The sequence below is a fragment of the Anolis carolinensis genome, chromosome 1 (assembly GCF_035594765.1).
Source record: "Anolis carolinensis isolate JA03-04 chromosome 1, rAnoCar3.1.pri, whole genome shotgun sequence".
NCBI classification, from domain to species: Eukaryota; Metazoa; Chordata; class Lepidosauria; order Squamata; family Dactyloidae; genus Anolis; species Anolis carolinensis.
Window position 1 is genome coordinate 147,958,065 of NC_085841.1, and position 27,224 is coordinate 147,985,288.

The following is a 27,224-nucleotide window of genomic DNA, read 5'->3' on the forward strand; positions in this document are numbered from 1 at the left end:
CAGCGGGAAAGGTGCGTGCAGGGCAAAGAAAAGGCGTGCACCTTTCTTTCCTCCCTCACCCCGCGCGCACCTTTCCCACTGCTTCCCTTGGCGGGGGCAGCTGGAAAACTGCCCGTGGGGCGAGGGCTGAAAGGCGCATGCTTTTTCCTCGCCCCATGCGGCCCTTCCTCGGCGGCAGCGGCCAGAAAGGTGCCCGTGAGGAGAGGTTGACAAGAAATGTGTGCACCTTTTCCTCCTTCTCCACACCACATGCACCTTTCTTGACGGAGGAGGGAGCCACCCACTGCGGGGGCCGGATAAATGGCTCCGATGGGCCGCATGTGGCCCGCGGGCCTTAGTTTGGGGACCCCTGTGATATGTGGTATGAATGGAAGAGTGAAAGAGAGCTAGAAATTTGAAGACACCAGTCTGTAGACTAAGACCTGCTCAGGAATTGTAATTAAAACCTGCTAACGAGACCTGAAATAGTTGACCTGCCCGGCAAACTGTGATAAGAACTGTGACTGATAAGAGAAATGTTTACATCTGTTAACATCTGTCAACATTTGCTAACTTGATGAACTTTTGGGGCAGAGCTGCTTGTGTTTGCTAACACCAATCAAGAGGAATCAACATCTGGTCGAGGAAACTGAGGATATTCAATGATAGAAGACGTCTATGATTCATTTACAACTTTGGGACAACATCATCAGCAAAATATTGCTATATAAGTGACCTTATGACAGTCCAGAAGGTGTGACAGACAGCGACGCTGTTCACCCGCCATGCCTAGTGGAGATGGTGTACTTGGGAGTGGCAGATCTGCTATGGGAAAGCAGGATTCTGTTCACTTTTTGGGGCCTCTTTTTCTCATGGGAAGAGAAAAGAGTGCATTTTGAAGTCATGGTCTTTTTGAAGTTTTGGAGTTTTGGCGTTTTGAAACTATGTCTTGGCAGGCAGCAGTGGAAGCTGGGTCTGGCCTAAGCAGGTGCTTCTCCAAGGAGGGAGAAAGAATATGGTAATATTTGTGTGCATGAAGATGGATGCATGTTGTGTGTGAATGATGAATGAAAATGTAACCCCCCTCCCTTGTTTGTTTCTTAGCCAATGTAACTGTAGGTTGTTTGTGAATCCAATGTAGTTGCATAGAATCTGTATGTTTGTATGTCTAAATGTTGTTCTTTGTTGTTTTGTAAAAGTTCTGCTATACTTCTCAGACTGAAACTGCAATAAAAAGAACCTATGCTTTAAAGTTATTGAAAAGTTATTCATAACAATTCTACTGTAATATGAAATAATTACTGTGGTATTCCAGTCCAACCCAATTCTGCCATGGAGGACACAATCCAAGCACGCCCAACAGATGGCCACCCAGCCTCTCAATAATAATACAGTAGAGTCTCACTTATCCAACATTCTGGATTATCCAACGCATTTTTGTAGTCAATGTTTTCAATATATCATGATATTTTGGTGCTAAATTCGTAAATACAGTAATTACTACATAGCATTAATGTGTAATAAACTACACATTAATAAGTTGGATAAGCGAGACTCTACTGTAGTAGTAGTAATACTAATAATAATAATAATAATAATAATAATAATAATAATAAGAAGAAGAAGAAGAAGAAGAAGAAGAAGAAGATCATACAATCATAAGGTTAGGAGACACTCCTAAGGATCATCCAGTTCAACTTCCTTATATCATGCAGGAGGACACAATCCAACCACTCCTGGCAGATGGCCATCCAAGATCTCCACAATAATAATACAAATCGAATCATAGAATCAGACAGTTAGGAGAAACACCTAAAGGCCATCCAGTCCAACCCAACTCTGCCACTGGACAATACAATCCAAGCACTCCCAACAGATGGCCAGCCAGCCTCTCAATAATAATAATAATAATAATAATAATAATAATAATAATAATAATGATAATATCATACAATCCTAAGGTTAGCAGATACCCCTAAGGATCATCCAGTTCAACTTCCTTATATCATGCAGGAGGACACAATCCAATCACTCTGGACAGATGACCATCCAATATCTACACAACAATAACACACATCGAATCATAGCATCAGACAGTTAGGAGACACACCTAAAGGCCATCCAGTCCAACCCAATTCTACCATGCAGGAGGACACAATCCAAGCACTCCTGACAGATGGCCATCCAGCCTCTACATAATAATGATGATGAAGATGATGATGATGATGATAATAATAATAATAGAAGCATAGAATCCAAGAGTTTGGAGAGACCCCTAAGGGCCATCCAGCCCAACCCTTTCTACTATGCAGCAGGACATAATCCAAGCATTCACAACACATGGACAACGTATAAATACTATACAATACTACACAGGGACATAGACCCCCTCTACTCTCACCACTTCCACAGTACACAAACAACCAAATGCATACTAAACATAAAGACAACCATACAACAGACATTCAATACCACCACTACCTCAACAAGTTCTCACCAACACCACCAGACAAGCCACAGCAACGCGTGGCCAGGCACAAGCCATGCTGCTCTTGTTGTGATGAAGTGAAACAATCTCAAAAGCAACTTGTGACAGAATGAGATGAAAAAGCCTATGATTCAGATGCATTCAGACACAGTCCTATGCCATAATTTGTTGTAATAAATGCTAGGCAGCCAAGTTGATGGTGAATTTTACCTGGAAGAGTAGCTCATGAAAATCTAAAAGGGCTGACAGATGTTCCCCACCATGGGAAACCCTAACATTTTACAAAGTTTCTTTACATTGTAAGTTTTTTTTATTGTGTCAGAAACAACTTGAGAACATACTACAAGTTGCTTCTGGTGTGGGAGAATTAGCCGTCTACAGAGACGTTGCCCAGGGGACACCCAGATGTGTTACCATCCTGCTGAGATAGTTCTCTCATGTCCCCGCAAGCTAGAGCTGACAGGCAGGAGCTCATCCCATCTCGTGGATTTGAACCTCCAACATTCAGGTCAGCAGTTCAGCCGGATATAGGGTTTAACCCATTGCGCCACTGCAGCTCCTACAGTGTAAGTAATACATTGTCTTGAAGACAACTCAAGTATAACATGTGAATTGGATCCAATTTTAAGTAAGATAACAGCTTAGATCCTTAATATTTTCAGCCCATAGGAGTGGATAGCTTGAAGTATTTGCTCTTGTTCCATTTCAAACAAAGCAAAATATCATTCCCCAAATAATAATAAGATTTCTACTGCCATTTGAATCAAGCATTCCTAGTCATTAAATGATACTCTCATTTTGTTCTGTTAGGGTTTTGTTTCCCTTCGTTCTTCAGTCATTTCACAAGAATAATGCATTTAATGAGTTCTAAAATGTATTCAGTTGTCAATAAGTTCTTGCATTATAAGGGACTAATTTCTATGCTTCACACTACAAAGATTACAGAAGGTAAGATAAACATGACAAGACAAATATTAGCAACACAAAACTTACCAAAAAGAAAACAAAAAGACAGAAAAAGAAATCAGCAACACATAAAACAAAGAGAAAAAAACATTGTTGTTAGCTGTAAGGGATGAAAGGAAAGGTTTCCTCCAGGCATAATGTGAGAGGAGTCTTAATGACTATGAGAAGTCCCAGTGGCAGCTAATGGCATCCCTGTCATTGGAGTGGTGAGTTGGTTCCATGTTTTGGTCCAAAAAGCAAAAGAGCTGTCAGAGGTCTCCATCTTTCCTTTTAATATTTTAATTTTGTCTCTTCAAACATGCAAATGAATGCAGACTGCAGCTGCAGGTAGAAAGGACTGCAGTCTGATAGGGTTAATCAAACCCATATCTTCAGTTTATTATGGTTGCATCAGATAACTAACCTTGCATTAAAGAAATGGAAAGTATCAAAGAATAAAGACATTATCTTCTTTGAAATCCAAATCACTTAAAATACATAATATAGGATACGAATCTCCTTTTCTTCTATAATAAATGATAAAGGTGTAGAGATCTACTGTGTTTCAAGATACTCGAGTTTTATCTAATTTTACTACAGCAAAGGAACTATTTGACTGTGAGTGGGTAGATGGATATGCTTGGCTTGCATTTTGCAATGACTGAGCGCTATAAGTCAGCGCCAATCTGCCACTACCCCTACTAATGTTTATTGGACTGCAACTCGTATCAGAAAGGCCCAACAGGGCTGGTGAAGAGTGATAACACTGAGGTCCAACCACATCTGGAGGGTGTCGGTCTGCCCTCTTTTACTGTAAATGTGGCACACCGCTCTGATATTATTTTAAACTGCAGTTTTTAAGTTGAAGACATAAAATAATTGCAGGTCAATCACATATACAAGGAAAATTAATTAATACATCATAAGAAAATCTCAGGAGTACTATTAAAAATACATACCTGCCAGCAAATCCATTCCCACAACTGATATGTAGTACCACACTATCAATTAACTGATTAAATCTGCATAAAATTGAAATGTTCTGATGGGTTAAAAAAAGGCACACCTCTCAAAGAACATGCTCTAAAAAGCACGCCTCTTTTGTCGTTACTGCAATTTAGGAAGTTTATTCTCCTCACTCTCACTTTTTTATGGCAATGGATAATCCCCTACAAGGATCATGTCATTCAAGATATTTAGATGTTATTATTAGCCACATACCTGTTCACTTTGTTCCCATTCTCCTTGTTGCCTGAGAGAAGGAATTCCCCAGATGGTCAACTTTCCAGAGAAATGAATAGCTGCTAGACGAGTGCCATCTGGAGAAAGGCTCATTTTGAAGACACCATCCTACCAATAATTAAATTGGTGATTTTTAAAAAATCAGAAAAAGTACTATCTTCATCAGTTCTAAGTCACATTTCCCTTCCACAATCAATGCATTGTCCTATTTCTTGGTTTCCCTTTACAGATCTTAAATATCTAAGATGCTTCTTCACATTTTTCAAGATTAATATTAGTCTACTGCTTACTGACCGTAAATAAAGATTAACTGGGCAATCCTATGCATTTCCACTCAAATGCATTACCCACTATGTTCTGTGAGGTTTAGATTCAGTTAAGAGTGCACAGAGATGTAGACTCCAATCTCATTATAACATTGCAAATTCCAAGGAACCTACTGCAACACAGCCAATTCTACCACACCCCAAAATGTGCAGAGTTGGTCATAGTTCTTCTACGGGTTTTATGACTGCAGGCATTCCTACAGTAATATTGTAACGTGTAGTTACAATCAAGTAATAATCATCAGAGGTCTGGTTTCTGATCTTCAAGATTATCTAAGTGATTAGTGTTAAGCACCATTGCTCTGAATTCTCCATGAATTTTAGGGAAATTTGGCGATGGAGACATATCTCTTCACAGAGGGCACATTCAGAAACAACAACAAGTCAATATTTCTTTATGAAAAGCTTAAAAAGCCACAGACCTCAATACATCTGAATCTCACAGTATATCAGGTTTCTTTTCCCAAAGAAAACTAAAGAAATAAACCAATAACAAATTGTGTGTTATTTTTGTGATTGGTTGATAAATTATAAGGAACCAACACACTCTGAGGGTGAATGGGAAATAAGAAGCCAACTGATCAACTCTGTGTAAGGATCACTCAACTGACCCATAGAAGTTTTATGGACAACTTTAAGACTGTCTCGAGTAAATAGGCCACAAAGCAAGATACTGTTTCTAAGGCTTTTTGAAAGCCATGTTCCATCAGTAATTAGCTAAAATAGTATAGGATAAGGTTTGGATGGCCAAAAGGCCTTTGTTTTATTTCATAATAATAACAAAACAACAACAACAACAGCAGCAGCAGCAGCAACAACAACAACAACAACAACTTTATTCTTATAACTCGCCACCATCTCGCGGAAGGGAAAAAGTGGGCATGAGAGGGAAGGGCAGGCTTGTACAAAACGCAAAGCAATAGGGCTGGGGCTGGGAATAAAGTACTGGAGAAAAAAAAACATTAAATCAGGGCTGGGCAGCCATGATCACGATCCAACATTTCTGCATTATAAAGTGGGAAATCAGTTAAATATATAACTATAAAGTTAAAAATACACCCACCCCCATAGAAATGACTCCTTGCAACCAGTTAATCACTAAATGCCTATCTGAATAGAAAAGTCTTTGCCTGCCAGCAGAAAGGAGAACTGAGAACAGCCAGCCTACTTTCCTCTGGAAGGGATTTCCACAGATTGGGAACAACTACTGAGAAGGCTCTTTCCTGTGTCCTCACAAGTCAAGGCTACAATGGTGATGAGAACCAAAGAAAGCCTTCCCCAAAGGATATGAAGACACTGGCAGGTCCACGGGTGTCCCATGATCAGTAGAAAATATACAATAAGAATATTTATCGCATCAGAATCTGTCTTTAACATGAAAGACCATTTCATTTTATTGCTAAAACTGGATAGATAAAATATTGCAAAAAAAAATCTTTATAAATACATATTGTGTGGGTGGGTGGGTGGGTGGGTGAGTAACTCTGTTTCAGAGCTATTGCTTTTGTCATGGGATCTGCTCATTTACTTTCTGCTGAGCCATTAAGAAGAAGCTGCAGCAAGCAAATAATTCAGCAAACATTGCAGCCAACTTCAGAAGTACCATGTGGTTCTATGCTGCCAACTCCATTACATTAAATAAAAGTTGCCAAGCACAGGTGACAGTACTCAAACTCTATTCTGGGTGCTTGATAGCTGAAAAGTAAACTGGGCAACGGCAAACTAAATCCAGACAAGACAGAAATGACTATGATTGGAGATATTTCATTTTCAACTGTCCAATATTGATGAAATCTACCCTCTAGTAATTCAGTAGAAATATAACCTAAGGGCATATGCCTTATTGTTAAACTTTTAACAACTGCCACAACCAATGATGCATCATTACACAGTAAAGGGGATTCCTTTGAGACACAGGAGCCTGGTAATCATCCTTGTTTTTGAAATTACAGGCAGAAGATACCATAAGATATTCTATGCAGAGACTGCTCTTGACACTTGCCTGGATTCAGTCAAGATACATTAATGACATACACACTCCCTCCATTACCTCTTCTCTTCCTTGCCTGCTGTAAAATTTGAGATTCATAATCTTGAACAATGAACTTCTCTTGGCCTGTTGAAAACAAAACCATATCAAAAAGTCACTTGTAAAATGTTTACTTCATGATAAGAAGCTAAAACAAATCATGGAGATGGAAAATAAAAAGCATTTTTTGTTTTCTTGAAAAGGTGTGATGACTTCAAGACTTTTCTAAGTTATACAGTAGAGTCTTGCTTGTCCAACATAAACGGGCCGGCAGAACATTGGATAAGCAAAAATGTTGAATAATTAGGAGGGATTAAGGAAAAGCCTATTAAAACATCAAATTACATTATGATTTTACAAATTAAGCACCAAAACATCGTGTTTTCCAACAAATCGACAGAAAAAGAAGTTCAATACATGGTAACATTATGTGGTAATTACTGTATTTACGAATTTAGCACCAAAACATTGCAATGTACTGAAAACATTAACTACAAAAACATTGACTACTAAAAGGCAGACTGTGTTGAATAATACAGAAAGTTGGATAAGTGAGACTCTACTGTATATGCAAGAATTCTAGATGCAACTTTTAACTGATCATTTGCCACTAGTGAGAGGGTACAGTTATGATTGGTTTCCAGTTTTCCTAAGTTTCCCCACTGATTCTTCTTATTTCTTCCTTAATACAGAAAATCCATTATGGAGAAGGAAGAAGAAATACATAATGCTTTCTGGTCTCTAATGCTAGGAATCTTCCAACCACACATACAGTGTTTTCCCCAAAAATGTACACACCCTTAACATCCTATAATATAAGGGAGCGAATCTTCCCAATCTCCATGTACAATCAGCCCGCATTCACTGGTTAGCATCCTCATGCAAGTGAAAAATTACTAATAAATTGCTTTTTTTCAACTTGAGAGAATACCTCTCTGGGAATTTCTTGGTCTTACAGCACAACTACATCTCTTTGATCGATTTTCATAGGAAGCTGGTCATAGAAATGCATTGGAGGACCTAGAAATTCATAGTGATTTCTCTACAAATCTCTAGTTCATCCAGCATGACTGAGGGAAGTTAACCACAGAGTCACACTGGAAGGCCTAGATATTCTTGAAGAGAACATTCTTAAATCAAATCCATGAACAATCACATCCACAAAAAGTCAAAATTACAAATGTGGACAGACAACTGTATACATCCTTAACAGGATTGAAGATAGCAATAGTAAGGAAGTGTCGTGAAACTACAAAAGAAACTTTAAATGAGGTTTACAATTCTGTGCTTTCACAATGCAAGCAGTGCATTGATGTGCAAGGACGACAATTTGAACACCTTACATAATATTGTAACTTAAGATAGAATTTGTCACTAAAATTAAATCAACATTATAACATTTATTTTCCAATATAAATTGATTTGCTTAGCCTTCAATAATCATGTAAGCTATCATTAGCTGTTAACGAATGTATACATTTTTGGGGAACACCCTGTATAGGTCCTTCTTAATACCTTCTGGCATCATATAACAACTAAAATCCCATACAAATAGTTTTCATTAATCTATTCCATCTGAGCTAAGAAAATAAGGTACCGTGCTTTGGGGGAAAATAGAGAGGCAATTGACTATGTCAACAGGAATTCTTTATGTTTTGACATATAAAATATTTCTACTCTACTGTCCAAGTCTTCCAGTTTATGTTTTGGGTAATTGCCATAAAGAGAAATCACAATCATTCAGCTCTGTCATGCCTATGGTAAACCCACTGAAAGTTGACCATCTCACATATAAGACCTTAGAGATTCTTAAAGAGAACATTTCAATCAAATCCATAAATAATCAACACTGCGCAAATTAAACAACAAATGTGGAGAAATGTTTCCAATATACTTTTTCAGGTGAAACAAAAATGTTCAAAAAGTATCCCAAAACTGTAGGTAGAGTAGCATCAATATTTATCACATGTCACAACAGCCTTTCTCTATTTGTAAAGATAGACTCTTCATTTCACACTGACACAGACTGCATGTCTCCCAACTTGTCATGAGATGTGCTGCACAACCTGTGCATCTGTAACATCTGGAAGATCTATCCATATAAGCATCAACAACAGAGGTACTGAAATCATGCCGGATGGACAGGAAGGATAGGTTAGAAATCACAACCTATTTAGTATTTGATCAAATCTGGAGAAATATAACAAAAACTCCAAAAACGTTGTTTTTGAAGAACATCCTGTAGCACATTTTGCTATAAATTTTCAATGAATAGCTCATAGAATCCCAATCACTTCTAAACACAGTTTGTGGCAATCACAAAATGAACTTCCTGGAGTATAGCAATTACTTTCCAAGTAAGTACCACACATTTAAATAGGGAATAACACCTTTAAACCAGAAACATTTTTTTTCAAATTTTGTTAAATAGTGACACAATTGTCTGGGATGCAGCGGATACAACTCTCACTGGGCAAAGAAAATAAATTATCAACTCTAAAACACATGATTTTTTCCTTTTTAAAAGCCCAGATAGTTTCACTTACATTATCCTATAAACTATCTATACACACTCAAATGCTACTTACGGTCCCAATATCATCTTCGTAACTTGTAACCTGCTTGTAATAGGGTGATCCCGAAAGAACCCTCCATGCTGACAAACCACAACTGCTTGCTTTAGAAAGGCCGGCTCCATCACCATCGGTTTCACATCCGCCTATAATCAAAAGTCTATCCCAAGAAATTAATACATATTTTAGTCTTCAATTCTCAAAATCCACCTGTAATGATGAACAGACATCATTTTAAAACCATGACAACATTCCCTATCAGTGGTGATTTGAACATACTGAATTATTTATATCACAACATATAAATGGCTTCCCAATTTCGTATTTCCGATTTCAAACTGGCATTTTGGGCAGAGGGAAGATATTATTACTATTTTTATTTTATTTTATTTTTAAAGTTTCAAAGGCTCCAATCCTAGCAGGCTACTTTTCAAAGTAACCATCTATTATGAAGTTTGCTAGTTTTCACAGAACTCATCTTCAATTTAAAAGGATATGTGGTAAGAAGGTATGGTATTATTTTAGCGAAATAAGACCATGAAATCAAATACTGTATTACTCATCGAGATTTGTTTTTTTCAGTTGGAAACATATCACCATCTAGTGGTTAAAATACATAGGAACGGTTTGTGTGTTTTGCTAAAATGATTAAAGAAGAACAAATATTAACCAACAAGCCCCTCCTTTTGAATCCCACAAACTAAAGAGGATCATATTTTGCTTTAGTAGTTCTAGTCACCACAATAATAATAATAATAATAATAATAACAACAACAACAACAACAACAACAACAACAACAACAACAGACTGAGAAAGTTTTGGAACACAACACACAAAACCTCATGGTTGTGGAAAAGAAAAAACTTTGGATTATTGATGTCGCCATACCAAGTGACAGTTGAATTGATGAAAAACAACAGGAAAAACTCAGCCGTTATCAGGACCTCAAAATCGAACTGCAAAGGTTCTGGCATAAACCAGTACAGGTGTTCCCAGTGGTAATCAGTGCACTGGGTGCCGTTCCAAAAGATCTCAGCTGGCATTTGGAAACAATAAACATTGACAAAATTATGTTCTGTCAACTGCAAAAGGCCACCCTACTGGGATCTACACGCATCATCCGAAAATACATCACAGAGTCCTAAACACTTGAGAAGTGTTTGACTTGTGATTTTGTGAAACGAAATCCAGCATATATATCTCATTTGCTGTGTCATACTATGTCTTTGTGTCAATAATAATAATATTAATAATAATATTATAATTATATTATTATAATTATAATTATAATATATATAATATTATTATAATTATATTAATAATAATAATAATATATAATAATAATATTATTATATTAATATAATAATAATATTATAATATTAATTATTAATACATCACACAGTCCTAGACACTTGGGAAGTGTTCGACTTGTGATTTTGTGAAATGAAATCCAGCATATATATCTCATTTGCTGTGTCATACTATGTCTTTGGGTCAATAATAATAATATTAATAATAATAATATTATAATTATATTATTATAATTATAATTATAATATATATAATATTATTATAATTATATTAATAATAATATTATATAATAATAATATTATATTAATATAATAATATTATAATATTAATTATTAATACATCACACAGTCCTAGACACTTGGGAAGTGTTCGACTTGTGATTTTGTGAAACGAAATCCAGCATATCTATCTTGTTTGCTGTGTCATATAACGTCGTTGTGTCAATAATAATAATAATAATAGAGGACTCTTACAAATAAAACAAGCAGTCAAAGAAGAAGAACATGCCCTGGCAGAATATGTAAAGCAAAGTGAAGAACCTGCTTTGATTGAAGTCAAAAATCAGAAACTCCTCAAAGCACAGCAGATAAAAAACCAGTACAAGAAAGCCACACTACAAACTAGAGCTGACAGCTGGCACAACAAAACACTGCATGGAAAGTTCCTTGACAAAATTGAAGGAAAAGCTGATAAGGAGAAGACCTGGCTCTGGCTCACAAATGGGACCCTGAAGAAGGAGACAGAAGGCCTGATCCTTGCAGCCCAGGAGCAAGCTATCAGAACAAATGCAATCAAGGCCAAGATCGAAAAATCAGCTGATGACCCAAAATGCAGACTCTGCAAGGAAACTGACGAAACCATTGATCATATCCTCAGCTGCTGTAAGAAAATTGCACAGACAGACTACAAACAGAGGCACAACTATGTGGCCCAAATGATTCATTGGAACTTATGCCTCAAGTACCACCTCCCAGCAGCAAAGAACTGGTGGGATCACAAACCTGCAAAAGTATTGGAAAATGAGCACGCAAAGATACTGTGGGACTTCCGAATCCAGACTGACAAAGTTCTGGAACACAACACACCAGACATCACAGTGGTGGAAAAGAAAAAGGTTTGGATCATTGATGTTGCCAGGTGACAGTCGCATTGACGAAAAACAACAGGAAAAACTCAGCCACTACCAGGACCTCAAGATTGAACTTCAAAGACTCTGGCAGAAACCAGTGCAGGTGGTCCTGGTGGTGATGGGCACACTGGGTGCCGTGCCAAAAGATCTCAGCCAGCATTTGGAAACCATAGACATTGACAAAATTACGATCTGCCAACTGCAAAAGGCCACCCTGTTGGGATCTGCACGCATCATCCGAAAGTACATCACACAGTCCTAGACACTTGGGAAGTGTTCGACTTGTGATTTTGTGAAATCCAGCATATCTATCTTGTTTGCTGTGTCATAATAAAATAATAATAATTTATTTATATCCTGCTTTTTTCCCCTAAAGGGACCCAAAGCAGCTCACAACATAATACAATACAAATCAAAGCACATTTAACATAAAATACATGACAAAAATCTCACAAAGCAGAATAATGTCCAGGAAAAAGATATAAATAAATACTAAGCATTAAAAGCATTTTAAACCAATTAGAATTATTGTGGAAACTCATCAATTAAATAGTATATTTCGCTATGCTCTGTGCAAATTGACCTTCAATTCAATTAGCAAATTAATTTGTTCATCAAAAGTTTGCTTGAACAAGTAGGTCCTCAACTGGTTCTTGAAAGATAACAGGGAAGGGGCAGTTTTAATCTCAATGGGGAAGGCGTTCCTAAAGGGCCGGAGCGGCTACCAAGAAGGACCTCTCTCTCATCGCCACCAACCATATTTCTGAAGCCAACATAAAAAAAATTTCACTTGACAACAATCATCTTTTCAGAGTGCTCTGATTACCAGGCAGTCTATGACAGCAATAAAGGGTAGCAAGCCACTCTTGAGATATAAGGCTGCAATCCTATCGATGCTTTCATAGAACCAAATCTCACTGACTTTCAGGATTACCGTGTAACATAAAATCTATACAAGAACATTTAGAAGTTATTTGGTTTTGAAGATTTCTGTTCTTCCAAATTACCAAAACATTTCAAAACACAAATAAGGAAAATTTTCACCCTCACAAACTCATTTAAATGCTAATTTTTTGAATGCAAGATGCTCCACTTAGGCAGAAAAAAATGAAATGCAATGATACAGAACAGGGGACGCCTGGCTCAACAGCAGCACGTGTGAAAAAGGTCTTGGAGTCCTCATGGACAAGTTAAACATGAGCCAACAATGTGATGCGGCAGCAAAAAAGCCAATGGGATTCTGGCCTGCTTAAATAGGAGTATAGTGTCTAGATCCAGGGGAGTCATGCTACCCCTCTATTCTGCCTTGGTCAGACCACACCTGGAATCACACTCTGTCCAGTTCTGGGCACCACAGTTGAAGGGAGATGTTGACATGCTGGAAGGTGTCCAGAGGAGGGTGATTAAAATGATCAAGGGTCTGTAGAACAAGCCCTATGAGGAGCGGCTTAAAGAGCTGGGCATGTTTAGCCTGCAGAAGAGAAGGCTGAGAGGAGACATGATGACAGCCATGTATAAATATGTGAGAAGTCATAGGGAGGAGGGAGCAAGCTTGTTTTCTGCTGCCCTGGAGACTAAGACACAGAACAATGGCTTCAAACTACAGGAAAGCAGATTCCACCTGAACATTAGGAAGAACTTCCTCACTGTGAGAGCTGTTCAGCAGTGGAACTTTCTGCTCCGGAGTGTGGTGGAGGTTACTTCTTTGGAGGCTTTTAAGTAGAGGCTTGATGGCCATCTGTCGCAGGTGGTTTGAATGCAATTTTCCTGCGTCTTGGTAGGGTGTTGGACTGGATGGCCCATGAGGTCTCTTCCAACTCTGATTCTTTGATTCTTGGAATTTATACAGAAAATGTATAGTCCATCTACCACAGTCATTGGTAAAGAAACAGGGACATTTTGCATCACTAAAGTAAAGGATTTGGTGAAGAGGTTTGCTTTTTTTTCAGAGTGGAGAAATATTTATATTTCTTTAAAATATTCCAGAAGATCAATTGTGAAGAAATCCATCCACAATTCATAAAGCCAGATGCTGAATTAATCTGTGCTAATAAAAGAAGTCTTAAAGGAAATTAATACTATATATGGGTACCTGCAAATTATTTTTGAATTTGCCAAGATGCACAGTTCAAGAACCACTACATGCACCAAAATTAAAGAATGCATATATCATGACAAGGAGGGGGAAATCAGGAAAGCATTACATCTCAGGCAATATCCTATTCTCACACTCATTCAGATTTCATCAATAATACAAAGCTAAAGAGCCATAGCTGGGTCACAAGAACTGTAGGATAATGGTAATAGTAAAGAAGAAGAAGAAACCCCATCTCAAATCAGAGATGGTAGAGAAAGCAATCAGAATTGGAAGAGAAAGCAACAAGAGAAAAACAAGAGGAATAATTTCTTCAGTGTATGTGTGTAATAATTCAATTTTTATCAACTACAGCACAACATCTAATTGAGCTAATATTTAAAATTTCTTTATATTGACTTGCATCTCATGGTCCCTTGACTTAGAATTTCCAAAATTAAAGATTACACATACCTTATTGTACTATGATGGGGAGGGAGGTAAGGAGATCATAACATACTAGGCAATAGCCTACTCTCAATCGCATTCATATCTCATCCATAATACAAAGCTATAGAGGATAAGAGGTTCACAAAAATAGTAAGGAAAAGGTAAAGGTTTCCCCTTGACATTAAGTCTAGTTGAGTCCGACTCTGGAGGAGGGGTTGGTCATCTCCATTTCTAAGCCGAAGAACCGGCGCTGTCCGTAAATGCCTCCTAGGTCATGCGGCCAGCATGAATGCATGGAGTGCCATTACCTTCCCGCCAAAGTGAAACTTATGGATCTACTCACACTTGCATGTTTTCGAACTGCCAGGTTGGCAGAAGCTGGGGCTAGCAACGGGAGCTCACCCTGTCCCGGAGATTCAAACTGCTGACCTTCCGGTCAGCAAGTTCTGCAGTTTATCAGTTTAATCTGCTGCACCACCATGGCCCCCAGTATAGTAGGATACTGGTATTGGGGGGGGGGGACCAGTATCCGTATTAAATCAGTATTAGAAAACGCAATACAGTTTAAAAGATGAACCAAGATATAATTTCTAAGAATGTCATGCATGAGATACCCCCAACACTAGAAAGGGAGCAATTTTCATCTCATTCTATATGCCCTGTGCCTTCCACCCTGTGCCTTCTATCCTGTTTGAAGGACAGAACAATATGGAAAGCATCAAAGGAGATTGCAGGCAGAAAGAGATGAAAACGCAGCTTCCCACATTTCTAGCAGGAGTACTTGCTAGATCACAGAAAGAATCTATCTATTCTATTCAGTAAGAGGACCACCATTTTAATAAAGCTTTTCAGAGTAAAACTTTGGAAGGAGAAGTCCCTCTTTTTCAAACAATGGTTTCACTCTGCTTATGAATTATCTTTGCCAATTCTTTGTGGAGCTGCAATAAATTCTAAATTGCTTCTGTGTTTTCAAATAATAATTTCAGCAAGCCATTAATGGTCAAGTGTGATCATGCCAGTAACGGGAGAAAATCCAACAGTTAATGTCAATGTACTCTGAATTGTAATAGCATTGGCAGAGATACTCCATGTAATGCCATGCCAAAGACTCATGACCATCAAACACTTTCCTTTTGGACCATCCAGCAGTCATCTCAGTAGTTCACAAATTGTGAGACAGGGCTATGCAATTTGGGAGGACATAATGAGAAAAAGAGACTTTTAAAAAGGATCCTTAGACTACATTTTAATTTCATCAAAAGTATAGCAAAGAGCCTTGTGGCCTTTTAATGACTAACATATTATGTAGTCCTTCAAGTGCTAAATGTATCTGTTGCTTTTCATGCCATAAGATGCCCTTCTGCAAAAAAAAAAATCCCCAAAGAGAATTGTAGAACAAAATACATTAAAATGAAAATTGAAAGGGACTCAAGCATTGCAAATACTGTAACAAATGTAGCATCTGACAGGGATATAATTCTTTACTAATTTTGTTTTAAATGAAACAATTGTCCTACCATTGCAAGAAATATTTTGAAAACTGCACAGTTTTTGAAACTACTAACAGTGCAAAATTTATTTTACACAAAATCTGAGATCATTGTTTTTGTACAGAAATTTCTGCACATGAAGATGAATTTTCTGCTTAGAACATAATATGTCTCCAATATATTCTGTACAGAAAATGCTGCTCCTTGAACTGATAATGCTGCCGTCTGCATGAAAGAATGGTGTCCAAATATATTTTCCACTATGTTTTAGATAGTTTTAAATATCTACACTTAAATATCTCAAGTTTTGCTGGAGCTGGGCAAAGTAAACAACATGAGCAACTAACACAGGGTGATGTTTCTTATTCTGAGTACTGAGCTAAGGCTGGGTTTGTGGGTGCATCTACACAGTAGAATTAAAGCAATTTGACACCACTTTAATTGCCATGGCTCAATGCTATGGAATCATGGGAGTTGTGGAATTACAAGGTCTTTTGCCTTCTCTGCCAAAGAGTGCTGGTGCCTCAACAACTGCAAATGCAGGGTTCCATAGCATTGAGCTGTGGCAGTTAAAGAGGTGTCGAGCAACATTAATTCTACATTATAGTTACACTCTCAATCTGATGGTGTTGCCTATATGTGACATTCAGATGTTATTAAGCTTGTTTTTGCATCAGCCTTTGCTAATCCTTAGCTAATGATTTGGAATGATGCAAAATTACAGAGAACATCTGAAAACCATGTATCCTCCATCCCTGTGCTCTGAGGTACTATGATAGAAGTGGCTCAGCCAATATGGCAAAAGTCATATTGGCTGAGGAGATATTTCCTCAAGCAAAGAAGATATAGCATCTTCATCATTTCCCCTCAGGCTCTGTGGCTTCAGAAGGAAGCCTGAAACGAGTTTCCTATCTCTTCTAATTGCAGTAGTGCTTTGGTTTCTCAATATAGCAGCTACGCAAGAGGATTCTGTACATGTTTGCCTGCCACACAGATATCTGCCAATAGACTGGGGAGCTCAGGTGGGTAGAGGAAGTTTGGGGAAAGGTCCAAAATGTTTCAGCTCAGAACACTGGTATATACTCCAACCTCATTTATAATGTAAACATCTCCTCAGGATAGATCAAACTGCATGGAGGCAAGAATAATGTGCCGTATCAAATTAGACAAAAACCATTTTCAGCAAACTAAAGAAGACAAGCATATCATGGCAGCCCGCACTTAAATTCTGAAAAACTCTTCACAGAGCAAACAAAATGCAGGGCACAGGTGATGAAGCTATGTAAAGATGATGAGAGACAGAGGCATAAAGGGAACCTCAAAGCTTCACCAAAAGCCGTAGATGAAGTCTAGACACACTTATACATTATTAACATTTGTAAGTCAAGGGATTCAGTAATAAAAAGAATCTGAGAGGTAGCCTACAGCGATCAACAATCCAGATATTTTGAGTTAAATGTGTTTAGAGTACAAGAACATATATTATATAATGGGAGGGGAAAGTAGTACACAGCAATGCAAATATTCCGGGGCAGGTGTTTATGTGCAGAAGGCAATAAAATATACAATAGAAAGACTACTGAAATAGTTCTTTTTTGTTGTATGCCTTCAAGTTGCTTTCTGACTTATGACAACCCTAAAGCTAATCTTTCACAGGGTTTTCTGGTGCTGAAATTTTGTGCCTTCCCCAGAGTCACCAATAGGTTTTCATTGAACTACTAAAAATAATAAAGACAATACAGTAGAGTTCCAGTTATTCGACATAAAAGGGCAGGCCGAATGTCGAATAACCTTATGTGACGGATAATAGGAAGGCTCTATTATCCAGTAAGCCAGTTTAAGGAAGCGCCCCGTGTGCGTTGCTAGGTAGCTTTCTATCTACCTAGCAACATGCACGGGAGCTTTCCTAAGCCGAGTGCTCGCCCCTTGGGAGGCGCCCATGCACGTTGCTAGGTAAATAGCAAGCTACCTAGCAACGCGCACAGGCGCCTCTCAAGGGGCGGGGCGGCAACCACTCGGCTTAGGGAAACGCCCGTGCGCGTTGCTAGGTAGCTTGCTATCTACCTAGCAACGGACACGGGCGCCTCCCAAGCACATCAAATACGGAGTGTCAGTTAACCGGAAGTCAGTTAACCGGAACTCTACTGTATAAATAAAATGTCCATGGCATATATGGTCTGCAACTAATATAATATTAGAAGCTTAATAAGCTGAATCATGTGCCAAGTCTTGCATTTCCACGAATACTGAAATCTTACTGCAACTCCAATCTCTGCTTGTTCTGAACCCAGAAGCCATCTCTGATCACTCTTATGTAAAATTAATTTGCGTTTAATTAGTGATTTCCTCAGTTAATTTAGAAACAGATGGCCTGAGAACAGAGGCACAAGTTACAGGCATATCTCAGCTTATGAAACTGAAATACAGAGACTAGGATGGCCCCATCCTTGTTTGCCTTTTGTCAGCAAGTAAAAAACATTTCTCTGCCATTAAATGTTTATACACTGATGATGGTTGGGATTTTAAAGATGGTGTGATTGGTATTTTAAGGTGGAGATAATGTTTTAATACATTTTAGATAATGGTTTTAATATCATACACTATTTAATTGTATTTTTTATGCTTTTTGTTTATATGTGTATGCATTTACATAAGTTTCTCTTTATTGTTAGCCACCTTGAGTTCCTATATCAGGAGAAGGCAGGATAAAAAATAAGGTAAATAGCAAATAAATTAATAAATAAATGTATGGATTTGATCTGGGTCAGGTTTGTGCATCATATTTTATTACAGTAAAATATCAATTTTTCAACTGAATTCCTACTCAGTCTATTGCCACAGCAACAAGGAATTGGTAGGCTGGAGTAAATAATGAGAGGAACAAACAAATGAAAATGAGGACCTGTGGTGCTATCTAATTCCTCCATGGGCAGTGGCACATCGGAAGCCTTTGATTTCATCAACTCTCAAGGAAGTGACAAGCCAAATAATCAAGTAAAGCCGTTTACTTGCTTCATTGCTTAAGAATAATCACACCCTCATCCAGAACTACAACCAAGGCACAGACCTTCGGAGCTGAACTCCCAAAACATTCAGATCAAGAAATCTTAGGTTGCTTGGGGCCCTACTGATGGCTACAGAGTACGTTAGTGCAGAATCTCTCCTGGATCTTTTTGCCATTTCCTTTTCCCTTGACCAAACCAGTAGAGAAATGGTGCGTTGTTTCTCCTACCCCTGCTTTGGGCCATTTCCCAAAATTTCCAAGGATAAATCAGTCATCAACAACTGGAAGACTGCACAATTCCCACTCCAAAATAGTTATTTTAGAAAGAACAGCTGTGTACCTTTCACTCATAAGCATATTTCTTTCAAAAATGTGCATTAACATTTTTTTTTCATTCAAATACTATGCAAAACTGCAAAGTTGACGATACTAAATACCGCAAGAGAAATGACGAAGAAATCTGCATATTATTCTGGCAGGCCCATTCAATTATATTTGAAGGACACCGCACACAATATTTTCCTATCTCAGTTCAGATGCAACAATAAACCCAGGTTCATTGTGATGAGATCCTCTTTTTGCTACAAATCCGAGGCTCACTGTACATCTGGTCCTTTTCCCCTTTCAACTTTCTTTCACATGTGAGGGAGGAAGATAAGGAGCTTCCCATTCATGAGTAAAAATATGTAGAAAATCAGGAGAGAGCACATAAAGTCAAGAATCACCACAGCTCATTTGTGTAGTTTGTGCCAAGGCAACAATAGGCACAAGTTCTGCGGGGGAAACAGTAATATAAACATAACAAATGTAACACATACAGCTTAACTGCTGCAATAAAGGAAGAAGTTTTATTCCAATGAAAATATAAAATAATGATAGCAATAGGATAGACATTTTAAATAGATGTACTTACTTACTTAGGCGAACCCTCATTGTCCGAGTATGATGGTCTTCCAAGTGTAGTGTCTTGGCGGTAGATACGTAGGTGACTGTGGAACCCTATTCTTGACCCGCATGTTCTTCTACAGAGAGGACATCCGTTTCCAGGTGGAAAGCGGTCCTGTTCATGGTTGGTTTGAAGTGCCTTCCTCCTGGAATGTTTCTCCGTTTCTCCCTCTATTCGTGCCTCTTCAAATTCCACAGCACTGCTGGTCACAGCTGACCTCCAGGTAGAGCACTCAGGGACCAAGGCCTCCCAGTTCTCAGTGTCTATGCCAGTTTTCAAGGTTAGTTTTAAGCCCATCTTTAAATCTCTCTTTTTTTTTAAAGAATTTTATTAAATTTTATACTACATCGAAAGGGTGAGAACAACCAAGGTATAGAAAAGTAAGAAAAAGAGAGAAAGATAAAAGTCTACAATCTACAAAATATACCCACACACCAAAAAAATAAATAAATAAAAAATGACTTCCATTCCATCTTCTTGGATAATATTTTCTTATTATTCAATAATATTTTTTCTTAATAAAGAAAAAAAATAGTAAAATTTTCTCTCATAATCTTCATTTTCTCAAATTATCCAGATAATCCTGAAGATCGTCCCAATTCGTTCTTTTCATTATCTTGCTTGTATTTTTCTTCAACAAAAAAGTCAATTCGTCCATATCCTTTATTTCTCTTATCTTCTTCACCCACTCCTCAATTGGTGGGCTGATTCCTGTTTCCATTCTCTAGCGAAAACAATTCTAGTGGTGGTCGTAATATAAGTGAAAAGTTTATCTTATTTTATTTATTTATTTATTTCCATCATTTCTTCTTGTTCAGTCAATTGTAAGTCTAAATCTGTAAGTCCTAATAGATAGTACTAATGTTGTTCGAAAAGCATCTTATTTGTCGTTCCATCGTTCTATTCATTTTCATCTAAATCCAATCCAGTTGTGCCAAGATCCAATTCCTAAACCGCAGCTGTCATTACCTCCATTCCTGTTGGTCTTCTTTCCGAAATTCATGTTGCTGCAAATTTCCTTTCCTTAGACGATGATGGTAATTTATATTCTTCTGGTGAAATATATCTTGCTTTCTTATTTACGTTTCCATTTCCAGGGGTCAATTGTTTCTTCTCTACTTTTTCACCCTTCTCTCTTTTTTTCTCCCTTCTCTCCTTTCCCAGCCAAGGGCGGCTGCTGGGAGTTGTAGTCCTACTTGGAGCTGGTGTACTTGGTGACGGCCTTGGTGCCCTCAGAGACGTCGTGCTTGGCCAGCTCCCCGGGAAGCAGGAGGCGGACGGCGGTCATCTTCTCGCATCAACTCTTTGTAAAAGGCTTTTGCTTTCTGTTCTGTCGTTAACCAATAACGCTCTTCATTATATGTCACCATTATTCCCTCATGTCTTTCTCACCTGTATCTAATCCCACTCTTTTTCAATTCGTCTGTAAGGAAGTAATACTTCTTTCTTCTGTTAAGTGTCATCTGTGGGTATTCTTTAAGTACTGGAATTTTCACTCCTTTATACTGTAGCGGGTCTTTATTGGTCTTCCACAATATCTCATCCCTTACTTTCTTCTTTGTAAATTGGACTATCACGTCTTTCGGTGTTTTATGTTTCCTTGAATAAAATGAGGAAATTCGATATATTTGATCAACATCTTGCTCTAACTCATCCTCTTCCACTTCTAAACTTGCAGCTAAGAGTGTTATAACTATTGATCTTATATCTTCCTTCGAGTTTTCTTGGATATTTCTTAGCCTCTTTAAATCTCTTTAAACCTCATTTCCTGTCCACCAAAATTCCATTTTCTGTTATTGAGTTGGAAGTATAATAACTGCTTTGGGAGATGGCGATCGGGCATTCAGACAATGTGGCATGTCCAGCGGAGTTGATAGCATAGGAGCATCACTTAAATGCTGGTGGTCTTTGTTTCTTTCAGCACACTGACATTTGTCCGCCTGTCTTCCTAAAAGATTTGCAGGATTTTTTGGAGGCAACACTGATGGAATCATTCCAGGATGTATACCTGTCTCTTCAGTATAACGCTGGGGGTATTGGATGAAATATTATCTACAGAAAAGAAGGCACAGTACTGTTCCTGGCAGAATCCAAAAGGATGCCTACACAGAGAAGGATAAGCCATTTTATCGGGGGAGGGAGAGCTGAAGGAGGAAAATGATTTTCCTCGTTTTTGCTGGTTATTCCATCCCCTTTCCCATGTCATAAACGACGGTTGTTTCAACAACGACGATATATGTGGGGGGGGGGGGCAGGAAAACAGGGGGAAATGGTTTTACCCCTTCAAACAGCCCTTAAAATGGACTATCCTTCTCCGTCTAGGCCCCCTTTTGGCTTCCGCCCAGATACTAAAACAGTATGAAGGCACTTCTAGGGAAGAAAGACTGTTTGCAATATGACATAGAAGAGGAAATTTAATCAATAAATTGTTTTGTTCTATGTCATGAGAAAATGTGAAAATAAGAGACAGGGAAAGTTGGTCCTATGCTAGCATGGAGAAATAATTGGACACCAAATGTATAAAAAGCTGTAGTTTTATGTTGATGCACATGCCCACCAACTTCTTATACAAAAGGAGGAGCTCTAGAGATTAACTAAGTTCATTATTTTGTTCTAGGCTCAACAGATGTGAAAGACTAAATTCTCTGGAACTGCAGTCTGAATTTACAAGAAAATCAAAAAGTTTGATCATTCAAATAAAACAATCAAATGATAGTTTTGCTTTAACAAACAAAACAAAACCCCCGAGGATGAGGATTAAATTACCAATAATGTGCAGGAGGAATAGAAAAGGTTCCTCCAGGTTCATTCCTGTTATGTCAAATCATGCAGCGTGCTTAGCTATTACATCTAGATCAGCTTCCATAATCTTAATTTACTAATAGCTATCAAGGAAAACCCTTTTCCTTTCCAAAACAGATTTTCCAGTCTTTGGTCAGAGACAAAACAATCTGTTTGAGTCAAGGAACAACTTATTTCCATTAATTTGTCCTCCCTCAATCATTCCTCTAAAAGTGTTTAAATGCTCCAACTTTTAATCATCTGCATGTCAAGTATGGCCCACCACAGACTTACCAGCTGATATAGATTTATTAATAAAAAGTTGTCATTCAGATGACAGCCGCATTATTTTCTCATCAAGTGCTGCATGAACCAAAGTGTAACTAGCAAAGTACATAATACCACAAAATGCATTATAGACTGGAGCACATTTAAAGTGCTTTTCTTAAAAATATGTGGATGACCTTTAAAAGGTCTAGAGCAAGCCTGCATAACTTGGGAGTAGTAAGGGGGGGGGGGGGGAATTAAATAGGCTAAGCCTCTTGGGGCCAGGAAATAGGTTTTTAGCACCTCACTTTTCAGGAAAAGTATACTGTAATTAATGACTAATTAGGATTGTTGTTGTGGTGTGCCTTCAAGTGGTTTAGACCTACGGCAACCCTAAGGCATTCCTATCACAGAGCTTTGTGTCAAGATATCAAGGAAAACCCTTTTTCAAAGGGGATTTGCTTTGTCTTCCTCTGAGGCTGAGAGAGTGTGACTTGCCTAGTCAACAACTGCACGGGCCTGGGGAAGGGGAAGCCCAGTCCCTTCTGTAGGCTACAAGGAAACCCTTTGCGGGCTGCATCTGGCTCGCGGACCATATGTTGTGCAGATCTGGTCTAAGGTTTAAAAATTAAGGAACAAAAGAAGTTTCAAAATGGTTTCAGGCATTGTAACTTGACTCTTAAGGGAGTGAACTGAGAAAGGGTTATCCATGAAACTTCTCCAGTCACACCGAGGACAGGAAGTCCCCAGGTAGGTCCTGTAGGTTTGTTCTTAAGTTGAATGTATATGTATGTTGGAACAGGTACACTTTTTAAGTGTAACTCCAGTCAAAAACATTTCTTAAACTTTTGGATAGCATAAAAAAGGGTCAACATTCCTGTAACATTCGTCTGTGCACCTGGTTCAGATGATTTCAACTCACTTTCTGTCACTGTGATAATTGGATTTTAAACATTTGGGGCTTATCGTGGAAACAAGGATTGGTGATAAAGCTTCAGTGGAGACACTTTTCCCCACAATAACTTTTACAGGAGTCAATTTGCCTTCCTAGGAGTAGATTTCTTCTCACTTTGTGTTGTCTCACCCACTTGTAAATAGGAATCATATAAAAGTTTGTAACTTAAGGGACCGTCTGCACTGCCATTTCATTATACTCAAGGTTTCCCAATCCCTTCTCTGAAGAGCAAATCACTGATATCTTAGATCCACACTTCAATGTGAGTCCCCATATCTTTTCTACTGCCTCCAATTAAGTCTCAATGCAATATTAATCCTCATCTTCATCTATTGGTTGCCTCATGTTTTTAGCAAATGTCTACTCTCAAAAATAGAGAATTATGACACTAGCATTTTTTCAACATGAATTTTTGAAAAAGTATTACACCACAACCAATTTTGACGCATAGCAACTTCAGCACATGTTATATCCTTTAGTTATACTGCATAAAACATTCTGCAGTTTGGCAGGTGTGTCAACAGAAGGCCATTACATCTGTAAGATTCCTGTAGTGAAAATCAAAGTTTGCAATCACAGTTGATGGAGTCACTGTTAGTGAAGGCAGTTATGCACCATCCAGAGTAGTAGGCAAGTCTAACATCTCCGTTTTGCCATATGAATGAAATATAAGGGTTTTTTACATTACAGAAAGAATATAAGAGATTTACTAAATGGCATTGTATAGGGATTGAGAAATCATTTCAGTGGTAGGATGAAGGGTAGATGTTGCCATTATAACTTTGATTTAATAAGTCAAACGGGAAAACCTTAAACATTACTCTCAATGCAAGGACCAATTAATGTATACCCTTTTGAGAGTTTAAAGTGGTGTCAAACTGTATTCATTCTACAGTGTAGAGACAGTCAATCTCACAATCCCCTTCTCAGATTAAAAAAACACAGAATGCTATAAGCAAACAAGCATCATTCATTTACAGAACTGCAATTTAGCAATGTTCTTTGTTCTATTTCAGTACAAAGGCAGATGCTCTTTGTAGAGGCTATAAAGATTACTGCAGTTCCCTTTCTTTGGCACAGAGTAATTCAACAATATCCATTCTGCAGGAAGAAATCATCTATATTCTCGAAGAAAGGTGATTACACTATACGTCTGCTATCAGCCATAAACACCAAACTCTATAGGGAAGGACAGCCTTATTAAGAAAGAATTAGACATGTGAGGAATATTTCCACCAGAATGCAAAATATTCCTCTATGTAGTATAGTTTCAAAACTATTCCCTGTCTTTTGTATCCATTATCTTAAGAGAATGGAAAGCTCTGGTTATCAGTATTTAGCAGTACTACTTGAGCAATGGGCAAAACTGCCAAATCCACAAGCAAGCTCATTTAGAAATAAATCTGTTGCAAACCAAACAGAAACACATTCAAGAATATTAATTTCATCACTGTATTTGCAAAAGCATTTAAGATCAGCACACACACTGCTTTTCTGTTTGGTTCTTCAATGCTTCAAGAACATCGCAATGGGATTCAGAAAGCAATATGAAATATTCTATCCATCATGGTAACAAAGTTTTAACTTAAACAGGAAATAAATACGAATACAGTAAAGTCTCACTTATCCAACATAAACGAGCTGGCAGAACATTGGATAAGCGAATATGTTGGATAATAATGAGGGATTAAGGAAATGCCTATTAAAACATCAAATTACGTTATGATTTTACAAATTAAGCACCAAAACATCATGTTTTACAACAAATCGACAGAAAAAGCAGTTCAATACATGGTAACGTTATGTAGTAATTACTGTATTTATGAATTTAGCACCAAAACATTGCAATGTATTGAAAATATTGACTACAAAAACATTGATTACTAAAAGGCAGATTGTGTTGGATAATCCAGAATGCTGGATAAGCAAATATTGGATAAGTGAAACTTTACTGTATTTCCAGATGATCATAAACATGACAGAGACTACATAACACATGGACACGCCCATGGGACACCAACTGTTAGAAATGCTGCAACCCCTCTATTTCATCTTCAGTGAGGCTACCAAACTGCATATGAATTAATACTTCATAATGATTTAAAAAATAAACAGATTTACCTGTGTGTTGGATGATAAATTACTGCAGTGATTCCATGGATATAATGGCTGCTGAAGCTGAAACTGTGACTCTCTTGAAAGCTCTGATTTGTTCCAACACTAGACCAAGAAAAAATGCATGGTTATTGTACCAAAGCAGAATTTCCAATGAAATATTTTTGGGGACACTATATGACAGTATATTTACCTCACAAGGTAGCTTTTTAGTTCACCGCGATAGTTGATGACTAATAGTTCAGCTGACCACTGAGCACTTGCTTTGTATTCCAAAAAGACCAATCCTGCAATAGCATAGGTCAAATCTCCTGGAAAGGTAGTGCCCTATACAAAAATCAAAAATCAAGACCAACCTTAAAAAGGGCTAGAAATTCCTCCAATCATGTTTTTGAACAGGTTAATAAGCATCAAACATCACAATCTGAACAATAAGATGCACAAACAAGGACTTAGACATATGTTAATCCATAGATGCCACTCTCCCTAGTGGAGGGCTTTCCAAATTTTTCAGAGGGTCCATTTTCAACCTCCTATGCATGATGTACCTGCTGACATATCTAAGGTCTAGGATTGTAAGAAAGTTTCCACTTCTCTTTAAATATGATACTAACTTTCAATAGACCCTAATGAAGATGCTGAGTGTCTGGTTTTTGAAACGGCATTAAATTCCCAGTTCAGACCATCAAGGCCAAAGAGACTATGAAAGCAGTGAAACAGATGCAAAAAGGTAATGCAGTGGTTTGTGGCCCTTTTTAGAACTGTATCAATTTGTTTCTCATTTGGCTCCTTTAAGAGAGGCATCACTCTCCTTGGAGGCCATACCCCTCCCAAAAAGGCCATGGCAAGAGTATCCATTTGGGACACCTTTAACACTTCCATTGCCACAGTTTCTACAGAACAAAGTTTCTGAGCAGCATTTATTCCTTTTCTATTCACCATAGGAGAATCCCATTCCACCTTAACTATTTCAGAGAAACCAGATTGAAAGATTAGAAGTTTTGAAGATGATTTAAATCAATGGCTCCCATTCTTTTTTTGACCAGGGACCACTTGACCAGGGACTACTCTACAACATTAGTACCAAAGGGATTACGAATCAGTTTTTGATCAACTTTA

The 27,224-nt window shown here is 37.9% G+C and overlaps 1 protein-coding gene across 6 annotated transcripts in view; it reads right to left on the reverse strand.

The window, feature by feature from the left end:
• Positions 1-27,224, reverse strand: part of nbas (NBAS subunit of NRZ tethering complex) — a 294,693-nt gene that overhangs the window by 253,706 nt on the left and 13,763 nt on the right. For all 6 annotated transcript variants that reach the window (XM_062983871.1, XM_062983869.1, XM_062983865.1 and 3 more), the window contains exons 8-12: positions 26,299-26,432; positions 26,112-26,210; positions 9,598-9,742; positions 7,031-7,096; positions 4,634-4,762 (exon numbers count right to left, since the gene is read on the reverse strand). In XM_062983871.1, coding sequence (XP_062839941.1) covers positions 4,634-4,762; positions 7,031-7,096; positions 9,598-9,742; positions 26,112-26,210; positions 26,299-26,432 — 573 coding nt within the window. The remainder of the gene's footprint in view (positions 1-4,633; positions 4,763-7,030; positions 7,097-9,597; positions 9,743-26,111; positions 26,211-26,298; positions 26,433-27,224) is intronic.